Source organism: Salmo trutta, chromosome 8 (assembly GCF_901001165.1).
Source record: "Salmo trutta chromosome 8, fSalTru1.1, whole genome shotgun sequence".
NCBI lineage: Eukaryota > Metazoa > Chordata > Actinopteri > Salmoniformes > Salmonidae > Salmo > Salmo trutta.
Window position 1 is genome coordinate 32,056,739 of NC_042964.1, and position 22,023 is coordinate 32,078,761.

Sequence of the window (22,023 nt, forward strand, 5' to 3'; positions counted from 1 at the left end):
ACACAGTACACAGGGGGAAGCACGTCCTATAACTTCATCCCCCCCTTTCCATATAAAGGGCTGGGTTGGGTTTCCTCCATTACAGGAACCTGGAGTGCTATAGACTTCCCACATGGATCACTTAGCATAGGCCCATTGTAGACCAGGACCTCACTTAACCCCCCTGACCTTACAGAGGACTGAGAACTGGAGGGAGAAGAGGGTCTGGATGTAGGCCATTCAAGTGCTTCACATGGCTTTTAAGTTGAGCTGAGAGACTCTTGACAAAAGACATTGGTTAAAATTCAAGTATCTGGAGTTGTGGAATTTGGACTAGGACTATGGCCAGTGATGGTGTTAAAACAACTGAAAATCCTGTGTTTGCTTAACCTAATGCCCTTATTAGATTACATGTAATAAAGTGCAGAGTGTTTTCACTTAAACAGTTCTTTATGATCTGTAGCCTAAATTTAAAAAAATTAGGATGACAAGGTGTATACCGCAAAAAAATAAGTTAATTATTGGTTACTTCTAACGTTAATCCATTTTGATTTTTATGATATCAAATCTCCGACAGAGACCTTTACAGCCTGTCCATCCCATGGAGTTGTTAATCCTGATTGGGGAAGTTAAGAATGGCTCACTAAAGGGTAGACTGATTTAACAGACACGGGAGAATATTTCTCAACCATTGAAACTGGGCGGTGTCCAGAATCACAATGCTTTCCACTTCACCCAGCTCTTGATCCAACTGCCAGTACATACCCTCTTAATTACCTTATGGTTTCTGCTTCCAGTATTATAGTTTACTTTATTTACTCAATGGTTCATCTTATCTCTGCATGGCTTCTCATATGTACACCATCATTTGGCTCCTTTTTCTCTGGCTCTCCAGAGGTATTAGGTTATACCTTTTTGGAACCACAGTGGGTAGTCAAGTACACAAATACTTTCCTCGTGAACAGAGGAAAACAATTTCCCCCTTGTCTAGCTACCTCCACCTCTGTCAAACATACTCAAGATGCTATCTTAGAGTAGTTATGACAGAGAATGAAATGCCTGATCCAAAAAGTGGGCAAACTCCTCCCCCATATCTTTACCATAGTAGACCTCTCCATCTCACTTAAGAAGAGATGAGCTGAAAGGAGAGAGAGAGGTGTGGGGGTGGGAAAGCGAGAGCAATCAGTCCAGTCCGTCCCCGTCCACGACAGCCCCTCACAGTTCCCACTGACTTCCACCGCATGGTGGATGAATCATAGTGCCAACGATAACAGCCAGAGGGGATGATAATGAGAGTCAATGGAGGGAATATGCAAGGGATGTCCAGGACCCTGGCTGCTATCATCATACATCATATGGGTGATATACATTCAGATAGCTATACATTACAGGCTGTTGATTTATGGCTGTCTACTACTCCTTTGCCCCTTTTCCCATGTTCTAAGGCAGTTTCTGGAGTGTTGTAATCCCTCTTTTTATCAACACAGCCATATCTGGTTGGTAATTGGGTGTCTTCGGCTTAGTGTGCCTGTCAGTTTAATTTAATCTATTTAATCAAACCAGTTTACATACAAAAAGATACAGCAAATTAGTGTTTACTGGTAAAAAAAGGAATCTACAGAATTGTACTGTTTGTTCTCTTTGGATAAGTTGTGGCTTGATTGAATTTAGCTATTGTTTGTCATTTCCATTAAAATGTTGTCTAGCATATTAGTGGTGGAAGAGGTGAGTTTACTCCCTTACTATGTAACGCGCTTTTGAGCACCTACTGTAAGTGGAAACGGGCAATATAAATGCAATCGATTATTACTGTACTGTCTGTATATAAAGTCACTGCGTACCTGATGAACTCACATGGGTGTGAGAAACGTGCAGCTCCTAAAATTCTAACATTTTCCAGAGACGAAGCTTTTCATTATCCTGTCTGTTTGATTTACATTCCTGTGGGATTCTATAAGTCTACTTCAGCTCCTGTCTCATAGCTTTTATAGCGTGTTTGGTAATTAACCATCAAAGTACCAATTAGGCATATCTTCCTGCCGATTTAACTAATTAATGGCGTCTTCCTGTTTCAGATCAAAGTGGAGAACGAACTTGACTTCCAGGATATTACCAGTGTGGTGGCGCTGGCCAGAACCTATGCCACCTCTGAGCCATACGTCCTGTCTAAGTACGACATCAGGATCCAGAAAATCGGCAACAACTACAAGGCCTACATGTAAGTATGATGTAGTCTCTATGCTGTGTACACTGGGTTTTGTCTGTGACTTGGACATGTCAGCAATGATTGTGACTAGAATGAAACTATATGGCTTGCATGTGAATGACTTTACCAGAGAGAGGGGGAGAGAAAGACATTGAAACAGAGCTGGATGAAGGGAAACAAAAAAGAGATGGAGAGAAAGAGAGATTGATAGACAGACAGACCCTAGAATAGTCCAGCCTGCATGCCAATGTGAGTGTGGGAAGAGGCCCATGGTACACCCTTCCCAGTCAGTGGAGGCGTGCAGGGCTCACCCACACCACAGCACTTCCTTCTCTACCCAGGGACAACGACCAGGGTTGCACCCTGCACTGACATTCCATTCTGTCTCCCAGAGGGAAGTGACAGCATCAGCCAATGTGACCGTGACCACAGGGCAAATTCAGCCTTATAGTCTCAATCTCAGCTTGAACTAAAATAATCTTCTCTGAGTAACCAGCCACTTCAATTTCAAATGCTCAACAGCACCCTCTTGAACAGCACCCTCCTACAGATCTCATGCAGTAAATGTAAAACATCATGTACAGTAACAATGAAAGTATGAATCTACGCCCTTTCTACTTTCATGTCTCTCAATCCGAACAATGATTGCTTGACTAAGAGGAGTGGAATTTACTTCCTTATCTCAACTTATTTCCTCGTGCTTTCATGACTGGTGACGTCTCCAATTGACCGTGACACAAACATAATGTAGGCGTACATTGTAATCATCATCAATGTAGAATTCAACGATAACATTTTCCCCCCAGGGTCTTCTGTAGAACTACTGTACAAAAACAAAACACAATGACTAAGCTAGCTGACCATTGCTTTCCATTCCAGTCCAGAGAATAGCTGAATGCCTGATTCATTTCCTTGATTTTTCACCTTTTCTAGGAGAACTTCCATCTCAGGCAACTGGAAGGCTAACACAGGCTCAGCCATGTTGGAACAGATCGCTATGACGGACAGGTAAGCTGGCCTATAGACACTTTGTTAGACATAATATAACAGATAAGCCTTATTATAATAAATTATGAACGCTTATAGATGTATTATTGTGTTTATTAATTTGCACACAAGTAAATACAAGACAATGTGATGAGAGGTTAGAAGGCAAGTGAAAAGTGTATGTGCAGGAGTGGTGAAAACTATCAAACCTGAGGGGCTTGTATGACATCTCCCCCTTTCAAATATTTGTAGAACAAAACAAACAGAAAATGATATCCTGATATGTCAAACAGTTAAACAAGTTATAAAGCATTATACCTGCAGGCTTTAAGTAAATTAGTTTCACTGCCAAGGTCTGTTTTGTAATTGACAATGACTTGTGGATGTCGCTGTGTTCCAGATATCGTCTGTGGGTGGACTCCTGTGCCGAGATGTTCGGGGGACTTGATATCTGTGCTGTGAAAGCCGTCCACGGAAAAGATGGCAATGACTACATTATCGAGGTTAGTTCATTCTTAGCATGTACAGTCAGTGGCGATTTTAGCATGTAAATCTTCATGGGTCCCCCAAAAAATTGTGGGATGCATTCCAGCAAAGCCACTACACAACACAATACATGAATTGTACTATAACGTTGACAAACGGTGCCCACAAACTGTTAGGGCCTACATAAAGCTGTCCCAACAGCAGTCCCAACAGCAGTCCCAACACCTTACCACTGCTACACCTGGCTATCAGCGGAGCCTTGTCTGGCAGTGAAAGTGTATTCAGCCTCATTTACTGACGTAAAAAAAAAACATGGCTGACAACAAATGTGGTTTCTACTAACAATTGAGATGTACAAACTATGGCATAAGGGCATGACAAGCGGTTAAGAGGCAATACGTAGTTTCTATTAAGACATTCATGAGAGAGCTAGGACGGATGTAGTCAATATAACTATTTGTTCAGCACTTTTGAAATGTACAGCAACAGAATTCAGAACATGGGCCTTTCTTAGTGTTCTCCCTGTACACCAAGTCAGAACAGTAGGATAAATAAAGGGGGCATATAAGCAGACAATGAAAGCTCTTACAATATTCAATGATTACATTTCTCAAAAACCGGTTATAGACTACATGTGCACAAGTCAGAACAGTAGGCGAAATTAAGAGGTGAATATAGACTAAATTATTAGGCTGAGGCACATGGGCTACTAACAGCTTACTACACAACATACACTTAGTATTACTTTCTTAGCTACAGTATACATACCTCCCTGGCATATTACATCATTTATGCAGCAGCATACAAGACTAAATGTGCCCACGAAGGACCACCATGCCACCTTCCTGTTCAAGTGAGCACAACAAGGTGAGTTCCAAATTTCTTTGGACTTACCTTGTTGTGCTTTGTTCACTTGAACAGGAAGGTGACGCGGTGGTCCTTCGTGGGCAAATTTTGTCATCAGTCTGGCATTCTCTGGATTTATTGTGCTTTCAAGATAACTAGGAACTCGAGAGAGAGAAAAAAAGTTTGAATCATGAGGTCAGTGATCTTCAGGTCATAGCTCTAGAAAGAGGCCCGAGTTCCAGATTTACATTTCCGAGTTGGATGAAAGTTCAAAATGTATTTTCCCAGTCGTAGCTCGTTGTTCCCAGTTGTCTTGAACTCACTAAAGTGAGATTTTGCAGTTCCGAGTTGTTGTTTTGCGCGCAGCACAAACCATGCTTCATTGTCAGCAATGGCCAATGTTGAATGTTTATCATTTTAAACTAGAGACCCTTAAAAAAAAAAAAAGAGACCCTTAATCTAAGATTTGGGACCACACAGCTAAGCCACTAAATAGCAGGCTAATGATTGCTTTGCAATGCTTGCAGTTAGCCACTGATTCCTTCCAAACCCCTCATTGTTGAATTTGCGATTTCCAACTTGTTTAATGTTTATGTCCAATGGTCGATGAGCACCGATACATTTTATCTATAATTTCTCATTACTTCTCATCATATGACAAGGATTTAAAAAGGATTTGCCAGTAGAATGTCAACTTGATTCATGATGACTGCTAGCTAAGATTTTGAAAGCTACTGTAGATATGTGATTTGACGTAATTTTATCTGTGGCCAATGACCTTGAGCGTTCTTGGATGGGCATTTCTAATGTAACTCTATGGCAGCACCCAAGGGGCTTGATTTTTCTAGCTCTACCCTTTTCTAGCTCTACACTTGTCGGTGACGTAGTGTCCCCATGAGTGACAGAACACTGAGCCAATCACGGTGCAATGCTCCGTATTTTCTGCTGACTTGCCCCACCACATAAAGCGCTGAGCTAGGCTGAAACACCTGCATTTTGTAGCTCCCTTGCTCTAGAAAACAAAAAAAAATAGACCATGTTTGTATGCAGCTTTATTAACTCAATGATATATATATTTTTTTACATTGTTTGCAAACTGATATGTGACACATATGAATGCCAAAATAACATGCAAAACAGGAATCCCCCCCCCCCCCTTCCCAAATGTGGGGTTCAAAACAGGGTCACCGCTGTGTATTGTATAAGCAAATGGGACAGTAACTCGAGGCATTCCCCTTCAGGGTAAAAAGAAAAAAAGACATATCTCAGACAGCCCATATCATGCTCAGTGTGTGTGCCTAATAAATATTTCTCAACCTACATACAGCTAGAAGTACATGTAGTTAAAATATTCTGAAGGATGTTCAGACAACGTGGTGTTCAATGAGTATGCTAAACTGGGCGTGAGTAACAATGGGTGATGATGAAAGATCATGTCAATTCCAGACATATGTTGATTAAATTAGATTTCTCAGGTGGGCGATAACATTTTCAAAGTCATCAAGTACACCGCTTTTCTGAAGTTCATAAAATTTCCTCAGCTGGTTCAAATGGCAGAACAGAGGAGAGGATATAAGGAGGACCATAGAGATGAAATATGGTGTTCTATTCTGTGGGGAGGACCGTGTGTATTCAAACCTGAAACTCAAGATGACGCAGACATACTGAAAAACAGAGATCGTTGGAATGAGTTGTGGTACACTTACAGTGCCTATAGAAAGTAGACACCCCCCTTGGATGTCTTCACATTTTGTTACAAAGTGCGATTTTAAAATTGATTTAATTGTTGTTTTTCCGTCAACGATCTACACAGAATACTCTGTCAAAGTCAAAATAAAATGTTTTTTTTAAAAGATGAATGAAAAATAAAACACTAATGTACCTTGACTAGGTAAGTATTCACCCTCTAAGTCAATACATGTTAGAAACACCTTTTCCGAATGATTACAGCTGGTGAGTCTTCTTGGGTCTAATAAGAGCTTTGCACACCTGTATTCTGCAATATTTGCCCATTATTCTTTTCAAAATTCTTCAAGCTCTGTCAGTGTTTTGTTTTTGGGATCATGGCTTCAGCAATTTTCAAGTCTTGCCATAGATTTTCAAGCAGATTTAAGTCAAAACTGTAACTGCACCACATTCACTGTCTTCTTGGTAAGCATCTCCAGTGTAGATGTGGCTTTTATGTTGTAGGTTATTGTCCTTCTGAAATGTGAATTCCTCTCCCAGTGTCTGGTGGAAAGCAGACTGAAGCAGGTTTTCCTCTAGGGTTTTGCTTGTGCTTAGCTCCATCCCGTTTTGTTTTCAGCCTGAAAAACTCCCTAGTCTTTGCCGATGTCAAGTACACCCATATCATGATGCAACAACCACCATGCTTGAAAATAAGAAGGTAGTTACCCAGTGATGTGTTTGCCCCAAACATAAGGCTTATGCATTTAGACCAAAAAGTGCTTTCCTTTAACGTACATTTCTGCAGTATTACTTTAGTGCCTTGTTGCATATGTAAGAGTATGTCGAAGATAAATACACAACACAGAGACGGAGTACGAGAGGTCAAGAGGACGAGAGTCAGAGTACTAATGATCCATTTCTGTAATAGGGAATTATTGATCAATGGTTCAGAGACATGGGAGGAATATGTCTTCTGAAATAGGATACTTGTTATTTGGCCATTGGCTAGTTTTATTGCAAGGAATTCTAATTGGTCAACCACATGCTAGTGCTGGGTAATAAAACTACATGCTGTTCTTTTGTTCTGGCGAGAGAGAACCACTGGAGAGAACAGAACCACTGGAGAGAACATCACTGAGGACAGGGGAGAATGACAATCTACCCCCCCTTATGATTTGTCCTCTTCGAATAAACCTATTTTCCTCCCCCTGATTTGCTTTGGGGTTTGTGTTATTGTAACACAAATTTCTAACACATACATATGCATGTTTGAAATATTTTTCCAATATTTTTATTCAGCATTTTTATTCTTTCACTCTGTCATTATTGTGGAGTCATTACAATGTTGTTGATCCATCCTCAGTCAATGGCCTCATGGTGACATCCCTAAGCAGTTTCCTTCCTGCAGCTCATTTCAGAAGGATGACTGCATCTTTGATGTCTGTGTATGCTTAAAGATATATTCAATGTCTGATTTGTTATTGTTACCCATCTACCAATCACTGCTATTCTTTGAGGCTTCCTAAAAGCTCCCTGGTCTTTGTAGTTGAATCTGTGCTTGAAATTCAATACTGACTGAGGGAACTTACAGATATTGTATGTACTGTATGGAGGACAGGGGTAGTCATGAAAAAATTATTTCACACCGTTTGAGTCCATATAACTGATTTGTTAAGCCAAATGCAACGTCTACACTCATTTATTCTTGCCTAAACAAAGGGGTGAATACTTATGCAACAACTAATTTAGTTATTTAATTTTTATTAATTTGTAGAATTTTCTTTTCACTTCAACATTACAACATTTACAGTTAAATCTATTTCAATTCCACTTTGTAAGGCTTGTGGACTTTCTATAGGCACTGTATTTAAATTATATATGTGACCGACCGGCCTGATTTGGTCTTATGTAGTGAAATTTCAAATCATGTTTTTTTTACATTGGATAAAAGTAGAGACTTAGAGCTAGAAAATGGTAAATCATACACTACAGTTGAGGAACAATGGGGAAAGTAATTTTGCTTTGAAAGTTGATAAACTTGCAACCCCACTTTTAAGAAAATGGCCCTTGAATATTTTGGTACACCTACTGGAGAGCTCTTCTTTGTCTTTACCCATTCAGCATTGTTCACACCCTCTTCAGCCTTAGCCCCACCCATCTCTAAGGATTCACATGTGAGGCCATGTGTTAGACTGAGTACGGTAGTGTACTAAACAACCAAAGATTTCAAGACTAAAGGCTGGTTTATACTACGTCTATTGACATGTTTGTAGACCGTTGTCGCAGTGACATCATGAATATTCTATTGTCGTCCGACAACTTGTCCTTGTCGTTAACCTCTCTAGGGTATGTGGGACGAAATCGTCCCACCTACTCAACAGCCAGTGGAATCCCGTGGCGCGATATTCAAATACCTTAGAAATGCTATTACTTCAATTTCTCAAACATATGACTATTTTACACCATTTTAAAGACAAGACTCTCGTTAATCTAACCACACTGTTCGATTTCAAAAAGGCTTTACAACAAAAGCAAAACATTAGATTATGTCAGCAGAGTACCCAGCCAGAAATAATCAGACACCCATTTTTCAAGCTAGCATATGTCACATAAACCCAAACCACAGCTAAATGCAGCACTAACCTTTGATGATCTTCATCAGATGACACTCCTAGGACATTATGTTATACAATACATGCATGTTTTGTTCAATCAAGTTCATATTTATATCAAAAACCAGCTTTTTACATTAGCATGTGACGTTCAGAACTAGCATACCCACCGCAAACTTCTGGTGAATTTACTAAATTACTCACGATAAATGTTCACAAAAAACATAATTATTTTAAGAATTATAGATACAGAACTCCTTTATGCAATCACTATGTCCGATTTTTTTTTTAAATAGCTTTTCGGCAAAAGCACATTTTGCAATATTCTGAGTAGATAGCTCGCCATCACGGGCTAGCTATTTTGACACCCACCAAGCTTGGCACTCACCAAACTCAGATTTACTATAAGAAAAATTGGATTACCTTTGCTGTTCTTCGTCAGAATGCACTCCCAGGACTTCTACTTCAATAACAAATGTTGGTTTGGTTAAAAATAATCCATAGTTATGTTCAAATATCCTCTGTTTTGTTCGTGCGTTCAAGACACTATCCGAAGGGTGACGCGCCCGATGCGTTTCGTGACAATTTTTTTTTTAAATATTCCATTACCGTACTTCGAAGCATGTCAACCGCTGTTTAAAATCAATTTTTATGCGATTTTTCTCGTAAAAAAGCGATAATATTCCGACCGGGAAACCCTGTTTTCATTCAAAGACTAAAAATCTAAAATGGACTCTTCTCGTCCACGCGCGCCCCTGTCGCATTGTTCTCTGATCGACCACTATCCAAATGCGCTACTGTTTTTCAGCAATGGGCTGCAAAGTCATCATTCAACGTTCTGCCGCCTTCTGAGAGCCTATGGGAGCCGTAGGAAGTGTCACGTTACAGCAGAGATCCTCAGTTTTCAATAAAGAGAGTGTAGAAGGCCAAGAAATAGTCAGAGAGGGCACTTCCTGTAAGGAATCTTCTCAGGTTTGTGCCTGCCATATGAGTTCTGTTATACTCACAGACACCATTCAAACAGTTTTAGAAACTTTAGGGTGTTTTCTATCCAAATCAAACAATTATATGCATATTCTAGTTTCTGGGCAGTAGTAATAACCAGATTAAATCAGGTACGTTTTTTTATCTGGCCGTGCAAATACTGCCCCCTACCCTAGAGAGGTTATGAAAAAGTATGAACACAAAAACAACAGGCTGCAGCCTGGTGGTCCAAAATAGCATAACTGGTGTATTTTAACACCAATAAACCCATCTGTTTAAGAATGTATTTACTATATGTCAATCTAGCAAACCAGGCAACTAAAAGCAACTTTTCTAAACAATGTTTTTGTTTGTTTCTAGCTTGTTAGTTAGCTAGTTAGCTAACATTAAGTTAGCTGGCTAGCCAGTTCAAATAATGTCCACATCATATAGCTGACAACGTCTTAACTTTAGCTAATTAGTATTCATTATTACAGGAAAATAAACTCTCAACAAGATCATTATTTATAAGTTAATGGAGAGCTAATTACAGAAAATGGCTTAAGGTTGTGAGTGTGACCAAATAAAAGCAGGGCATTCTACCGGATCATTTTTTAACTTGGACACTTTCTCATTGGCCTAACGTTATATCCTAAATTGACTTTGGTGCAGGTCATGTTGTTTTTCACATTAGTCTCTGGTAAACACACACTATATCACATAAAATCCAAGTTTATTTGTCACATGCACAAGATACAGAAGGTGTAAACGGTATAGTGAAATGGTTACTTGCATAGTGGAGTCTTTTGTTTAGACATGTAGCTAGCTAAACAATGACCCATAATCCCAACTCATAACGTTAATACCGTGCATGAATCTCGTGAGCCAGTCAGCTAACGTTAGCTAGCTAACAGTACGCAATAACTTGCAATGAAAACAACTTTCTGACAAATTACAAACATATAATATCTGAAAATGTAGCTACTGTAGCTAGACAATCTTACCATGGATGAACGCTTCTCCCTCTCTGCCATGGTTGCCCTTAGTTTGAAGATGTAATCCGGAGACAGGTGTTTTATACAACAGCCTTCTGTGTGTTCTCTTTCCATCTCCCTCTGCATATTTGCAATCAAAGGCCAGAATTTTCTCCATATCCTTTGCTATCATACACTGTTTCCACCGGGCATTCCACTTATTTCAAAAATCTGTCTTCCAGAAAGTGGAGGGCAACACTTTTGCAGTTCTTGGTGATATCTTAAAAAAATGCCGCATTAGAAAGGATTACCTACACATACAGTGCTAAGCAGCTCATGTTATAGACAGAAGCGTGCTACATGGTAGACCAATCCAAACTCATCTCGGCATGTCCAGCCCATCCATTATCTCAGCCAATCATGGCTAGCGGGACTGTTCCGATCTTTTTCCGTGGCTAAACCTACTAGGCTCATAATTTTAACAATTGTATTCATATTTACAGATGGCATACGCATTTGTTATTAAGCCACATGAAAGTTCACGTTCCAGGAGGCATTTCAGAATGTTTACATTAAAATGCTTCTCCTGTGAAATAGTGACATGCAACATATGCCTAGTTTCCTGAAAAGAGTCACGAATTATCATCACAGTCTTTGTGTTTTCTAGTTAAAAAGTAGTTTGGAGAAGAGGAACGCTAGGTTGATTTAATGTCTTTATAGATGAATAGATCATATTAAAATTCAACCCATTTGAGGCATTTGTGTTTTGGAGCTAGTAGAACATGTTGTATTTTAACCTTTTTATACTTGATTGTCAGGGGTTAAAGCACCTGCAATTCGATCACTACCAAGCCACTGACTTGGGAGAACCACCCAGTGAGAGTGGTACAGTAAGTGCCTCTGTGCAACAGACATTATCACAGCCTATCACCCCATAACAACCTCTGTCTGGGTTTATTTTGGGCTGCTGGGCAGCACGGCATGGTGAGCACTTGTTGCTGTAGAACACATCTGTTTAAAAGGAGCAGATGCACCGTTACACCGGCCAGGCACTTCCTGTTGTTCCACTTAGCTCACATTGAATCCAGACGAGGCCTATAGCTACACACATGCACAATACACATGCCACACACACAGATGACGTTATTGGACAAGCAAAGAAACGCAGACAGGCACGCACACTCAGAGTAAAAAGCAGCTTCGGCAGACCGAGATACATGCATGGTCGTGACCTGACGTACTGTATTGGGACTGGTAAAAACATGACGTAGTGCAACCGTCTCAGTGCTTAGGTAGCCCGATCTCTCACAACCAGCCCAGCCTATCGTTTCCTCCTGACAAGCCTGGTTTATCTCCTCTCACAGGGCAGCTTATGGACCGACGGGTTGGAAAGGGATGGGAGGAACAGGAAAGAGCTGGCTGTGTGAGAGTGTCCATATGGTATGCGTTTGTGTATCTGTGCTGTGGATTGGACAATAGAGACAATTCAGAGGGGTGTGTGTGTGCTCGCGCATGTGTCTGTGTGCATATATGTATGTGTGCTCGCTCGCACCTGTGTGTGTGTGTGTGTGTGTGTGTGTGTGTGTGGTGCATAGTTGATTTACAGTGCAACTGGCAGCTGTTGTGAGTAACTGTCCCTGGTGCAGCAGGCCAAGCTGAACCCATTTGTAAGCCACTGTTTTTGATGAATAGTTCTGTTCCCAGTGTTCATTTATTTCATTTTTCAGGCATTACCTATACTTTTGATCTTATGGAAAATACAACAGAATTGATTTATAATGCCAATTTAACCTATTTTTCTTGGTTGCATTCCATAAATCATTAGACTTTTCCAGTTGCAGAGGGTGATTAAAAATAATTTCAGTGCTAACTTGTTTGTGATATGGCGAACTATAGGCTGTTCTGTTTATGTATCTACCACAGTGTAACTTTGTCCGAAACACATTTTCTGGCATTCTTCAACGGTCCTTATTAAATATGTCATTAAACTCACTGTACCACTGAAAGGAGGAAATTAAGGACATGCATACAATGGACTCCTCTGTGCTTTTCCTCTAAACACATTACCATGTACTAATACAGCAATGGAAGTTAGGAACACTCATGAATGTTAGCTAAAATGAGAAACACTTCTTCATAATGGGTTTATATTAAAACCGGTAAAAAAGGAATGTTCTCATACCGAAACCAGTTTTGCTTTCAATGACCTTTTAACCTTAATTACCGATGTTTTAGCTTTTACTCATTCACATAAACAGTTTTCAGAATGGTTGAGAAGGGTATCTCCGATCTGCATCCTCATCACAGATCCCACACAGCACTCTCCAATGTGATTTGTTTGTGCAATCCCCTAGTGGGAAGTTAGATGTAAAATTCCTCTCATCCCATTGTCTTTGATCCATACTGACGCATACGGCCCAGTGCTCTGAGATGTCCATATTTAGCCTGCTCTCTAACATGCATCAACATTCTCTCTTAACCTGATGTTTCTAGGGTGGAGGCCAGCCTCCCACCTACACCTCTTTCTCTCTTCCAATTGTATGAAGGGCTTATAACCAATGTGGCTATTGCAGGGAATCTCCACAGGCTCTCCTGAGACTGTGTGTGACACACTGCATTCTTATTTGAACGGACCATGAGGTCTGAGACAGACAGGGACACAGTCACGTAACAATGTTGACAAGGAGAGTTCTACACACACACACACACTGTGGCGGCAATTAACCTGGCGGTTAGAGCGTTTTGCCAGTAACTGAAAGGTAGCTAGTTTGAATCCCAGAGGCAAAAAAAAAAAAGGTAAAATCTCTCTGTGCCCTTGAGCAAGGCACTTAACCACCGGTCACCGTTGATAATGTCAGACCTTGGTACAGGTTTTATAAGCACCCACCAAATTACACACACCCCTCCACTTGGTGGAATTTAATTAGTGTGAATGGGAACATAGTAATATTGCACGTCCCTGGCAGTGGAAACCTGTTCGTGTTCCAGACAGACATTATACATGGTGACACCTCCCATTAATGAAAAGTAATGGCTTTTTACATTCGCTTCATGTAGAACCCACTGGTATTGATCTCAAAATGTGGGTCATTTCACTAATTCGGTGCCTTTTGAGTAGTGTAACTTCATAAAACATGTTTTTAACATTTTTGTCTCAGAGCAAGAACAATTTCATAAAGACATGCATTCAGATCTCGAGGTTAAATACAGAAATTACTATAGTAAGTGCCTATTAAGTACCAAATAAAGTCACAGGGTTGACGATTTAATCTTAAATCAGCCATAAATCCCCTTGTGACGGGAATGGAAGCTTGTTGTGTGCAAGAGGGAGTGGCAATTGAATGCAAGCTTCAAAAACATTTTTAAATTGTTAAAATATTTCTAGTCTGCATCTATGGGTATTCCAGGAAGCCTGGGGAGGTTCCATGGCAGAAGCCTGCTAAAGAGAGGTCAGAACCCATTGTAAATCAGTGATGCCTCGTAACACATCAAACCAATCAAATGCCTTGCTTGGGCGGAGCTCCAAGGAAGCTCACCAGATTAATGCCGTTGGAGCAACAGTGTGCAAGGACAAAAAAAATTAACAAAACAACCACTGGTGACAAAACATTTTAGAATGTTTGTGGCACACTGGTTTTCACAGTATTTCTCTTATTTTGAGATGAGCTAAAGCTGCAGCAAGATGGGACAAATGGTCTACAATACTGGCCATATCAATATTTTTAATATTGAGGTTTCTGAACTGTATTTGGCTGTAAAGGCTAGCATGAGGGACACGAAGTAGCTTGCCACAATGAGGTTTGTTTTGAGAAAAGTCAACTAACCTTGTAAGCTACATAGGTATAACTAACTAGCTAGCTACTAGCTAATTCACCTTCTCTCACGATTATAAAGCCAATAAATCATTCTCTACTATTATTCTGATATTTCACTTTCTTAAAATAGTGGTGATCCTAACTGACCTAAGACAGGGAATTTTTACTAGGATTAAATGTCAGGAATTGTGAAAAACTGAGTTTAAATGGATTTGTCTAAGGTGTATGTAAACTTCCGACTTCAACTGTATATCACATTTACATCTGTATTCAGACCCTTTACTCAGTACTTTTTTGAAGCACCTTTGGCAGCGATTACAGCCTCTTCTTGGGTATGACACTACAAGCTTGGCACACCTGTATTTGGAGTTTTTCCCCATTCTTCTCTGCAGATCCTCTCAAGCTCTGTCAGGTTGGATGGGGAGCGTCACTGCACAGCTATTTTCAGGTCTCCAGAGATGTTCGATCGGGTTCAAGTCCGGGCTCTGGCTGGGCCACTCAAGGACATTCAGAAACTCCTGTGTTGTCTTGGCTGTGTGCTTAGGCTCGTTGTCCTGCTGGAAGGTGAACCTTCACCCCAGTCTGAGGTCCTGGAGCAGATTTTTATCAAGGATCTCTCTCTACTTTGCTTCGTTCATCTTTCCCTCAATCCTGACTAGTCTCCCAGTCCCTGCTGCTGAAAAACATCCCTGCAGCATAATGCTGCCACCACCATGCTTCACCGTAGGGATGGTGTCAGATTTCCTCCAGATGTGACGCTTGGCATTCAGGCCAAAAAGTTACATGTTGGTTTCATCGGACCAGAGAATCTTGTTTCTCATGGTCTGAGCATCCTTTGGGTGCCTTTTTGGGAAACTCCAAGTGGGCTGTCATGTGCATTTTATTGAGGAGTGTCTTCCATCTGGCCACTACCATAAAGTCCTGATTGGTTTAGTACTGCAGAGATGGTTGTCCTTCTGGAAGGTTATCCTATTTCCACAGAGGAACTCTGGAGCTTTGTCAGAGTGATCATCGGGTTCTTGGTCACCTCCCTGACCAAGGCCCTTCTCCCCCAATTGCTCAGTTTGACCTGGCGGCCAGCTCTAGGAAGAGTCTTGGTGGTTCCAAACTTCTTCCATTTAAGAATGATGGAGGTCTTAGGGACCTTCAATGTTGCAGAAATGTTTTGGTACCCTTCCCCATATCTGTGCCTTGACACAATCCTGTCTCGGTGCTCTACAGACAATTCCTTCGACCTCATGGCTTTGTTTTTGCTCTGACATGCACTGTCAACTGTGGGACAGTGCATGTCCAAACCAAATCATGTCCAATCAGTTGAATTTACCACCGGTGGACTCCAATCAAGTTGTAGATTAATCTCAAGGATGATCAATGAAAACAGGATGCACCTAAGCTGAATTTTGAGTCTCATAGCAAAGGGTCTGAATACTTATATAAATAGGGTATGTTTTACTTTTAATACATATTCCCCCAAATTTTGAAAATGTTTAATGTCCTCCCACAAAATGACCTGCCCTATCCAGCAGCTTACACTCACTCACTCCTTTTACTGACAGCTGGAGCAGCAACTTCATGCTCTTCCATGGATGTTATCTACTAATGCATTTTGAGACTGTGTTTTTAATTTACAATGACTACATCAAGATAGCTAGCTAATAGAAAGTTAGCTAGCTAATAGAAAGTTAGCTAGCTAATAGAAAGTTAGCTAGCTGATTACATTTTAATTCACTTAGCTAAACAGTGTGTAAAGTTAGCTATTACCTTAATTTAGTTATCTTACAAAGCTAGCTAATAATACAGTTCACACTGCCTCTGTTTTTAGGGTCCTTACAAAAACAAAATAATAGGCAATCTTCACGATATTGTCGGTGGTAGCAAAGCGCAACCATGTGGACGAATGGAGACAAGGACAAAAGTGTGTTTGTCACCAGAGTGGTTTAGAAGGTCTTGTGACGTTTGACTTTACCAGCATAATCCACTTTCAATAAATATAATCCACACTAGTTAACTTCAAAACGAGCACTTAAAACTAGCATAGGCAACAACTACCTGGACGGAAAACAGCGACGCACACAGCACCCCTTCTACGCGCGTGTGGGGGGCAGGGTTCTTGAAACCTGTTTTTGCAATACAAGATTCTCCAGACCTCCAAGGGAGGGGTGACAACGACATGATTTTGGAGGTATGACAACACGAGACTAATCTATGGGTAATAATAGAGTTGACGGGTTACACTTGACACATTCAGTTTTCCACCACAAAACACCAGAAATGGCCAAAAAGAGTAGAACCAGCTGACTTTCTTTTACAGTATGATTTGACTATTAGATATTAAATGTTTATTTTGAAAAATATTTAAAAAGGAATAGTATCACCATATTAAAGCGAGAGTTTAGTTCACGTAACAGGGTTGACCTTAAAATAAGGGATGGACATAAAATGAATCAGTAATCACATTAATCATCAGAAATGACTTTGTCAAAGCAACAAAATAATGAGGGCTTTACAATAATGGTAAATACTTTGGGGTTAAGTGGGATAAAATATTCCTAGAATCACAGAGGATGCACGAGGGACAAGACAAAATGCTGAATTTTGGCACTTTAGCTAGTTTTTATTCATATTAAAATGTGGATTTATTGTTCTCCATGTGGTTTATATTAAAAGGCACTTCATTTAATAAGACCTTTAAATATTGGTACACAATTTATACTGAAAATATCAAAGGGATGCAAATTGAACTTTTTTTTATGTTTATGGAATGACCCATATAGCATATCTTTATGTTGGCCTGTGTTGTGATATTACAGACATCAGATAGCAGATATGTTTTGTATCAGATTAGATTGTGATGTCTTTGGGAAGACCGGTTGACTGTATCGTATAGGAGTCATATGGAACCATGGGAATTATGATTTTCATGCAAATAAAAAAAAAAGATTGAGGGAGCATTTGAATTTCAATCCATCATCTGGCACTGTAAACCATGACTGCTTACCCCTCCGTCAGCCTACCTCTATCCAGAAACTCACCTCACAATACTAACTTTGCTCTCCTCAACACTTGATCAATGAACAACGAAAGTCCCCTTGCTCCATGAACTTATATCTGACAACAAGCTCCTAACTGAAACTTGGCAACACACTGGTGATTTATTTTATCTTAACCAAGCTACTCCCGCTGGTTATGGCTACATGTGTCGTCACCACTCCACCAGCCGTGGTGGTGGCCTCGCTGTACTGTACAACTCTAAAATCTAAATAACCTACCGTATCTCCCTACTGTCTCTAAATGACTGAACTGTCTCTCCCTACTGTCTTCTCATTTGAATACATTGCTTACAACCACCCCCCCCGCTTACTGTTGCTTAGTGATATGAATATTCATGTGGACTCATCAAACTAAAAACTTGCCTCCGTTTTCATTGCTGTTCTGGACCGTTTCAATATTACCCAAGATGTCAATTTTCCAACTCACATCAATGGACACATACAGTGGGGGAAAAAAGTATTTGATCCCCTGCTGATTTTGTATATTTGCCCACTGATAAAGAAAGGATCAGTCTGTAATTTTAATGGTAGGTTTATTAGAACAGTGAGAGACAGAATAACAAAAACAATATCCAGAAAAACGCATGTCAAAAATGTTATAAATTGATTTGCATTTTAATGAGGGAAATATGTATTTGACCCCCTCTCAATCTGAAAGATTTCTGGCTCCCAGGTGTCTTTTATACAGGTAACGAGTTGAGATTAGGAGCACACTCTTAAAGGGAGTGCTCCTAACTGCAGCTTGTTACCTGTAAAAAAGACACCTGTCCACAGAAGCAATCAATCAGATTCCAAACTCTCCACCATGGCCAAGACCAAAGAGCTCTCCAAGGATGTCAGGGACAAGATTGTAGACCTACACAAGGCTGGAATGGGCTACAAGACCATCGCCAAGCAGCTTGGTGAGAAGGTGACAACATTTGGTGTGATTATTCACAAATGGAAGAAACACAAAAGAACTGTCAATCTCCCTCGGCCTGAGGCTCCATGCAAGATCTCACCTCGTGGAGTTGCAATGATCATGAGAACGGTGAGGAATCAGCCCAGAACTACATGGGAGGATCTTGTCAATGATCTCAAGCCAGCTGGGACCATAGTCACCAAGAAAACAATTGGTAACACACTACGCCGTGAAGGACTGAAATCCTGCAACGCCCGCAAGGTCCCCCTGCTCAAGAATACATATACATGCCCGTCTGAAGTTTGCCAATGAACATCTGAATTATTCAGAGGACAACTGGGTGAAAGTGTTGTGGTCAGATGAGACCAAAATGGAGCTCTTTGGCATCAACTCAACTCGCCGTGTTTGGAGGAGGAGGATTGCTGCCTATGACCCCAAGAACACCATCCCCACCGTCAAACATGGAGGTGGAAACATTATGCTTTGGGGGTGTTTTTCTGCTAAAGGGACAGGACAACTTCACCGCATCAAAGAGACTATGGACGGGGCCATGTACCGTCAAATCTTGGGTGAGAACCTCCTTCCCTCAGCCAGGGCATTGAAAATGGGTTGTGGATGGGTATTCCAGCATGACGATGACCCAAAACACACAGCCAAGGCAACAAAGGAGTGGCTCAAGAAGAAGCACATTAAGGTCCTGGAGTGGCCTGGCCAGTCTCCAGACCTTAATCCAATAGAAAATCTGTGGAGGGAGCTGAAGGTTCGAGTTGCCAAACATCAGCCTCGAAACCTTAATGACTTGGAGAAGATCTGCAAAGAGGAGTGGGACAAAATCCCTCCTGAGATGTGTACAAACCTGGTGGCCAACTACAAGAAACATCTGACCTCTGTGATTGCCAACAAGGGTTTTGCCACCAAGTACTAAGTCATGTTTTACAGAGGGGTAAAATACAAATAATTTTATAACATTTGACATGCGTTTTTCTGGATTTTTTTGTTGTTATTCTGTCTCTCACTGTTCAAATAAACCTACCATTAAAATTATAGACTGATCATTTCTTTGTAAGTGGGAAAACGTACAAAATCAGCAGGGGATCAAATACTTTTTTTACCCCACTGTACTTGACCTCGTCTGCTCTGTTGGCCTCAACCTAACTCATATTTCCCCCTCCCTGTTCCCACTGTCTGACCTCACGCCTTAATTTCTCACTTACCTCATACAACACTGGCAAACGCCTCATCTCTTTCCACAACATCAAAGTTGTTGACCCCCTCCAACTCTGATGCCATCTGCCCTGCCCCTTGACCACACCCCCAACTCACCTAATGAGCAAGCTGCCCAATTCAATACTGCTTTATCTGACTCCCTCAACTCTCTGGCCCCCCTCCAAACTAAACCGGTCTTCTCTTCCCCTTGGTTTACCCCTGAGGTCCATGCACTGTGAAGCAAGCTGGCCACTGTCTGGAGTGCCTGAGCAGGAAGTCTGGCCTCAATGTCCACACTGAGGCCTACAAACGACACCTCTCCACCTACAAGAGATGCCCTCCGTGCTGCCAGGTCCACCTACTTCTCAAACTACTTCAGCCCCGTAATGACACCTTCTCTACTCCCTCCACTGAACTCTGCAACTCCTTCCTTCAGTTTTTCAAGAACAAGATCACCAAAATCAACTCATTACTGACTGATCAATCTCCCTCAGCCACCCCTCTCCCTGTCAACCTCCTAACCGACACACCTGAAACCTGACTCTCCGAATTTGCCCCATTTGACTCCTTATATCTAAAAACATGTCAAAACTCATGTATTCCAAGTCTACAACTTGCTCCATGGATCATCTCCCCACTGTTCTCATCAAAGCCTGCCTGCATGTTCTCTGTCCGTATATCACACACATTGTCAACCTCTTCCTCGCCCACAGAACTGTCCCCTCCAACTACAAAACAGCTGCAGTCACCCCAATCTTAAAAAAGCCAGGACTGGACACTACCATGTTCAATAACTTCCACCCCATTTCCAACCTCCCCTTCCTTGCCAAGACTCCAGAACCTACAGTTGCCTCCCAATTACAAACCCACCTGCTAATCAACAACCTGTTTGAGTCTCTCCAGTCTGGTTTCCGCCCCTCCAGTATTGAAACTGCACTCCTCAAAGTTATCAATGACCTCATCTCTGCTGATGCTGGGGCCCTCAACATCCTGATTCTCCTTGACCGGAGTGCCGCTTTTGACGCAGTGAGCCATCAGATCCTCCTCACCAGGCTGGAGGGCCTGACTACAATCATACCTCACAAACCGGACCCACAACATCTCCCTCAATGACCACACCTCAGACTCAGCTGCAGTTATACAGGGCGTTCCCAAGGGCTCTGTGCTGGGTGCCTTACTCATCTATATCCTTCCTCTTGGTTAGATCCTCCGTCACTTCCACTGCTATGCCGATGACACCCAGATCTACCTCTGCACCAAATCCCTCCTCAACCCACCTCTGACGAACATTGAATCCTACAATAAAAACAAAACTTCCTTAAGCTCAACAGTGATAAAACAGAACAACTCCTCCACCCTCACCAAAGCTGGCAACCTCACACTCACCATTGACGATACCACTGTCTCTCTCTCCCTCCATGCACGAAACCTTGGCGTCATCCTGGACTCCACCCTTTCATTTGACTACCACATAAGACAGACTGTTTAAACCTCATTCTTCCACCTCTGAAACATTGCCAAGGTCAGGTCGTCTTTCTCCCATCCTGCCGCTGAAACCCTCATACATGCATTCATCTCCTCCCGTCTTGACTACTGCATCTCACTACCCTCCGGCATCAACTCAAGCTCCCCCATAAGCTCTAAATGGTTCAAAACTCTGCAGCCCAACTCCTCACCCACACTAAGTCCTGGCAGCACTCTGGCGACAGGGGCTTCTCCAGGGTTGATCCAGCCTCCAGCCATCTGTGACTCGAAGTCCATCACTATCTTTCAGGCCCTCCTAAAGCCCCACCTCTTTGACAAGCCCCCCCCCCCCCCCCCCCCCACACACACACAAACACATACAAGCAAAGAAATACACCACTAAGACACTCCTCTCTACACCATACTGAGCAGTACCTAACCCTTACCCTAGCACTTACCCAAACCGGGTTCATATCCAAATCCCAACCCTCCTCATACACTGATACATTTATTCATGTTTTGTTTAGTCTGATGTTTTGATTTGACTCCTGTTTTGTTGTTGTTTTTCGTTTCTATAATTGTAAAGCGACTTTGGGTCCTTCAAAAGTGCTATATAAGTTCCATGTATTACTAGCAGTATTCAATGGAAATCGTTTGCATGGATAGTTCAACAACATCTGTGTGAGAATTTTGGCACACATACTTAGGCGTACATCTGGCACTTGCCATTTCACATAAAAAATGTTGCACACTATCATAGAAATCACTTGGCTAAAGTAAACAAACAACAATAGCCTCTTTTGAGTTTCTGTATTGTCCGGCCAAGTACAGAGTTCACCATTTCCAACCCTTACTTTTTCCATTTC

General features: G+C 41.4%; 1 protein-coding gene across 1 annotated transcript in view; it reads left to right on the forward strand.

The window, feature by feature from the left end:
- Positions 1-22,023, forward strand: part of LOC115198696 (synapsin-3) — a 118,208-nt gene that overhangs the window by 89,851 nt on the left and 6,334 nt on the right. The window contains exons 8-10 of the mRNA XM_029760854.1: positions 2,055-2,197; positions 3,119-3,193; positions 3,573-3,675. Of these exons, the coding sequence (XP_029616714.1) occupies positions 2,055-2,197; positions 3,119-3,193; positions 3,573-3,675 (321 nt within the window). The remainder of the gene's footprint in view (positions 1-2,054; positions 2,198-3,118; positions 3,194-3,572; positions 3,676-22,023) is intronic.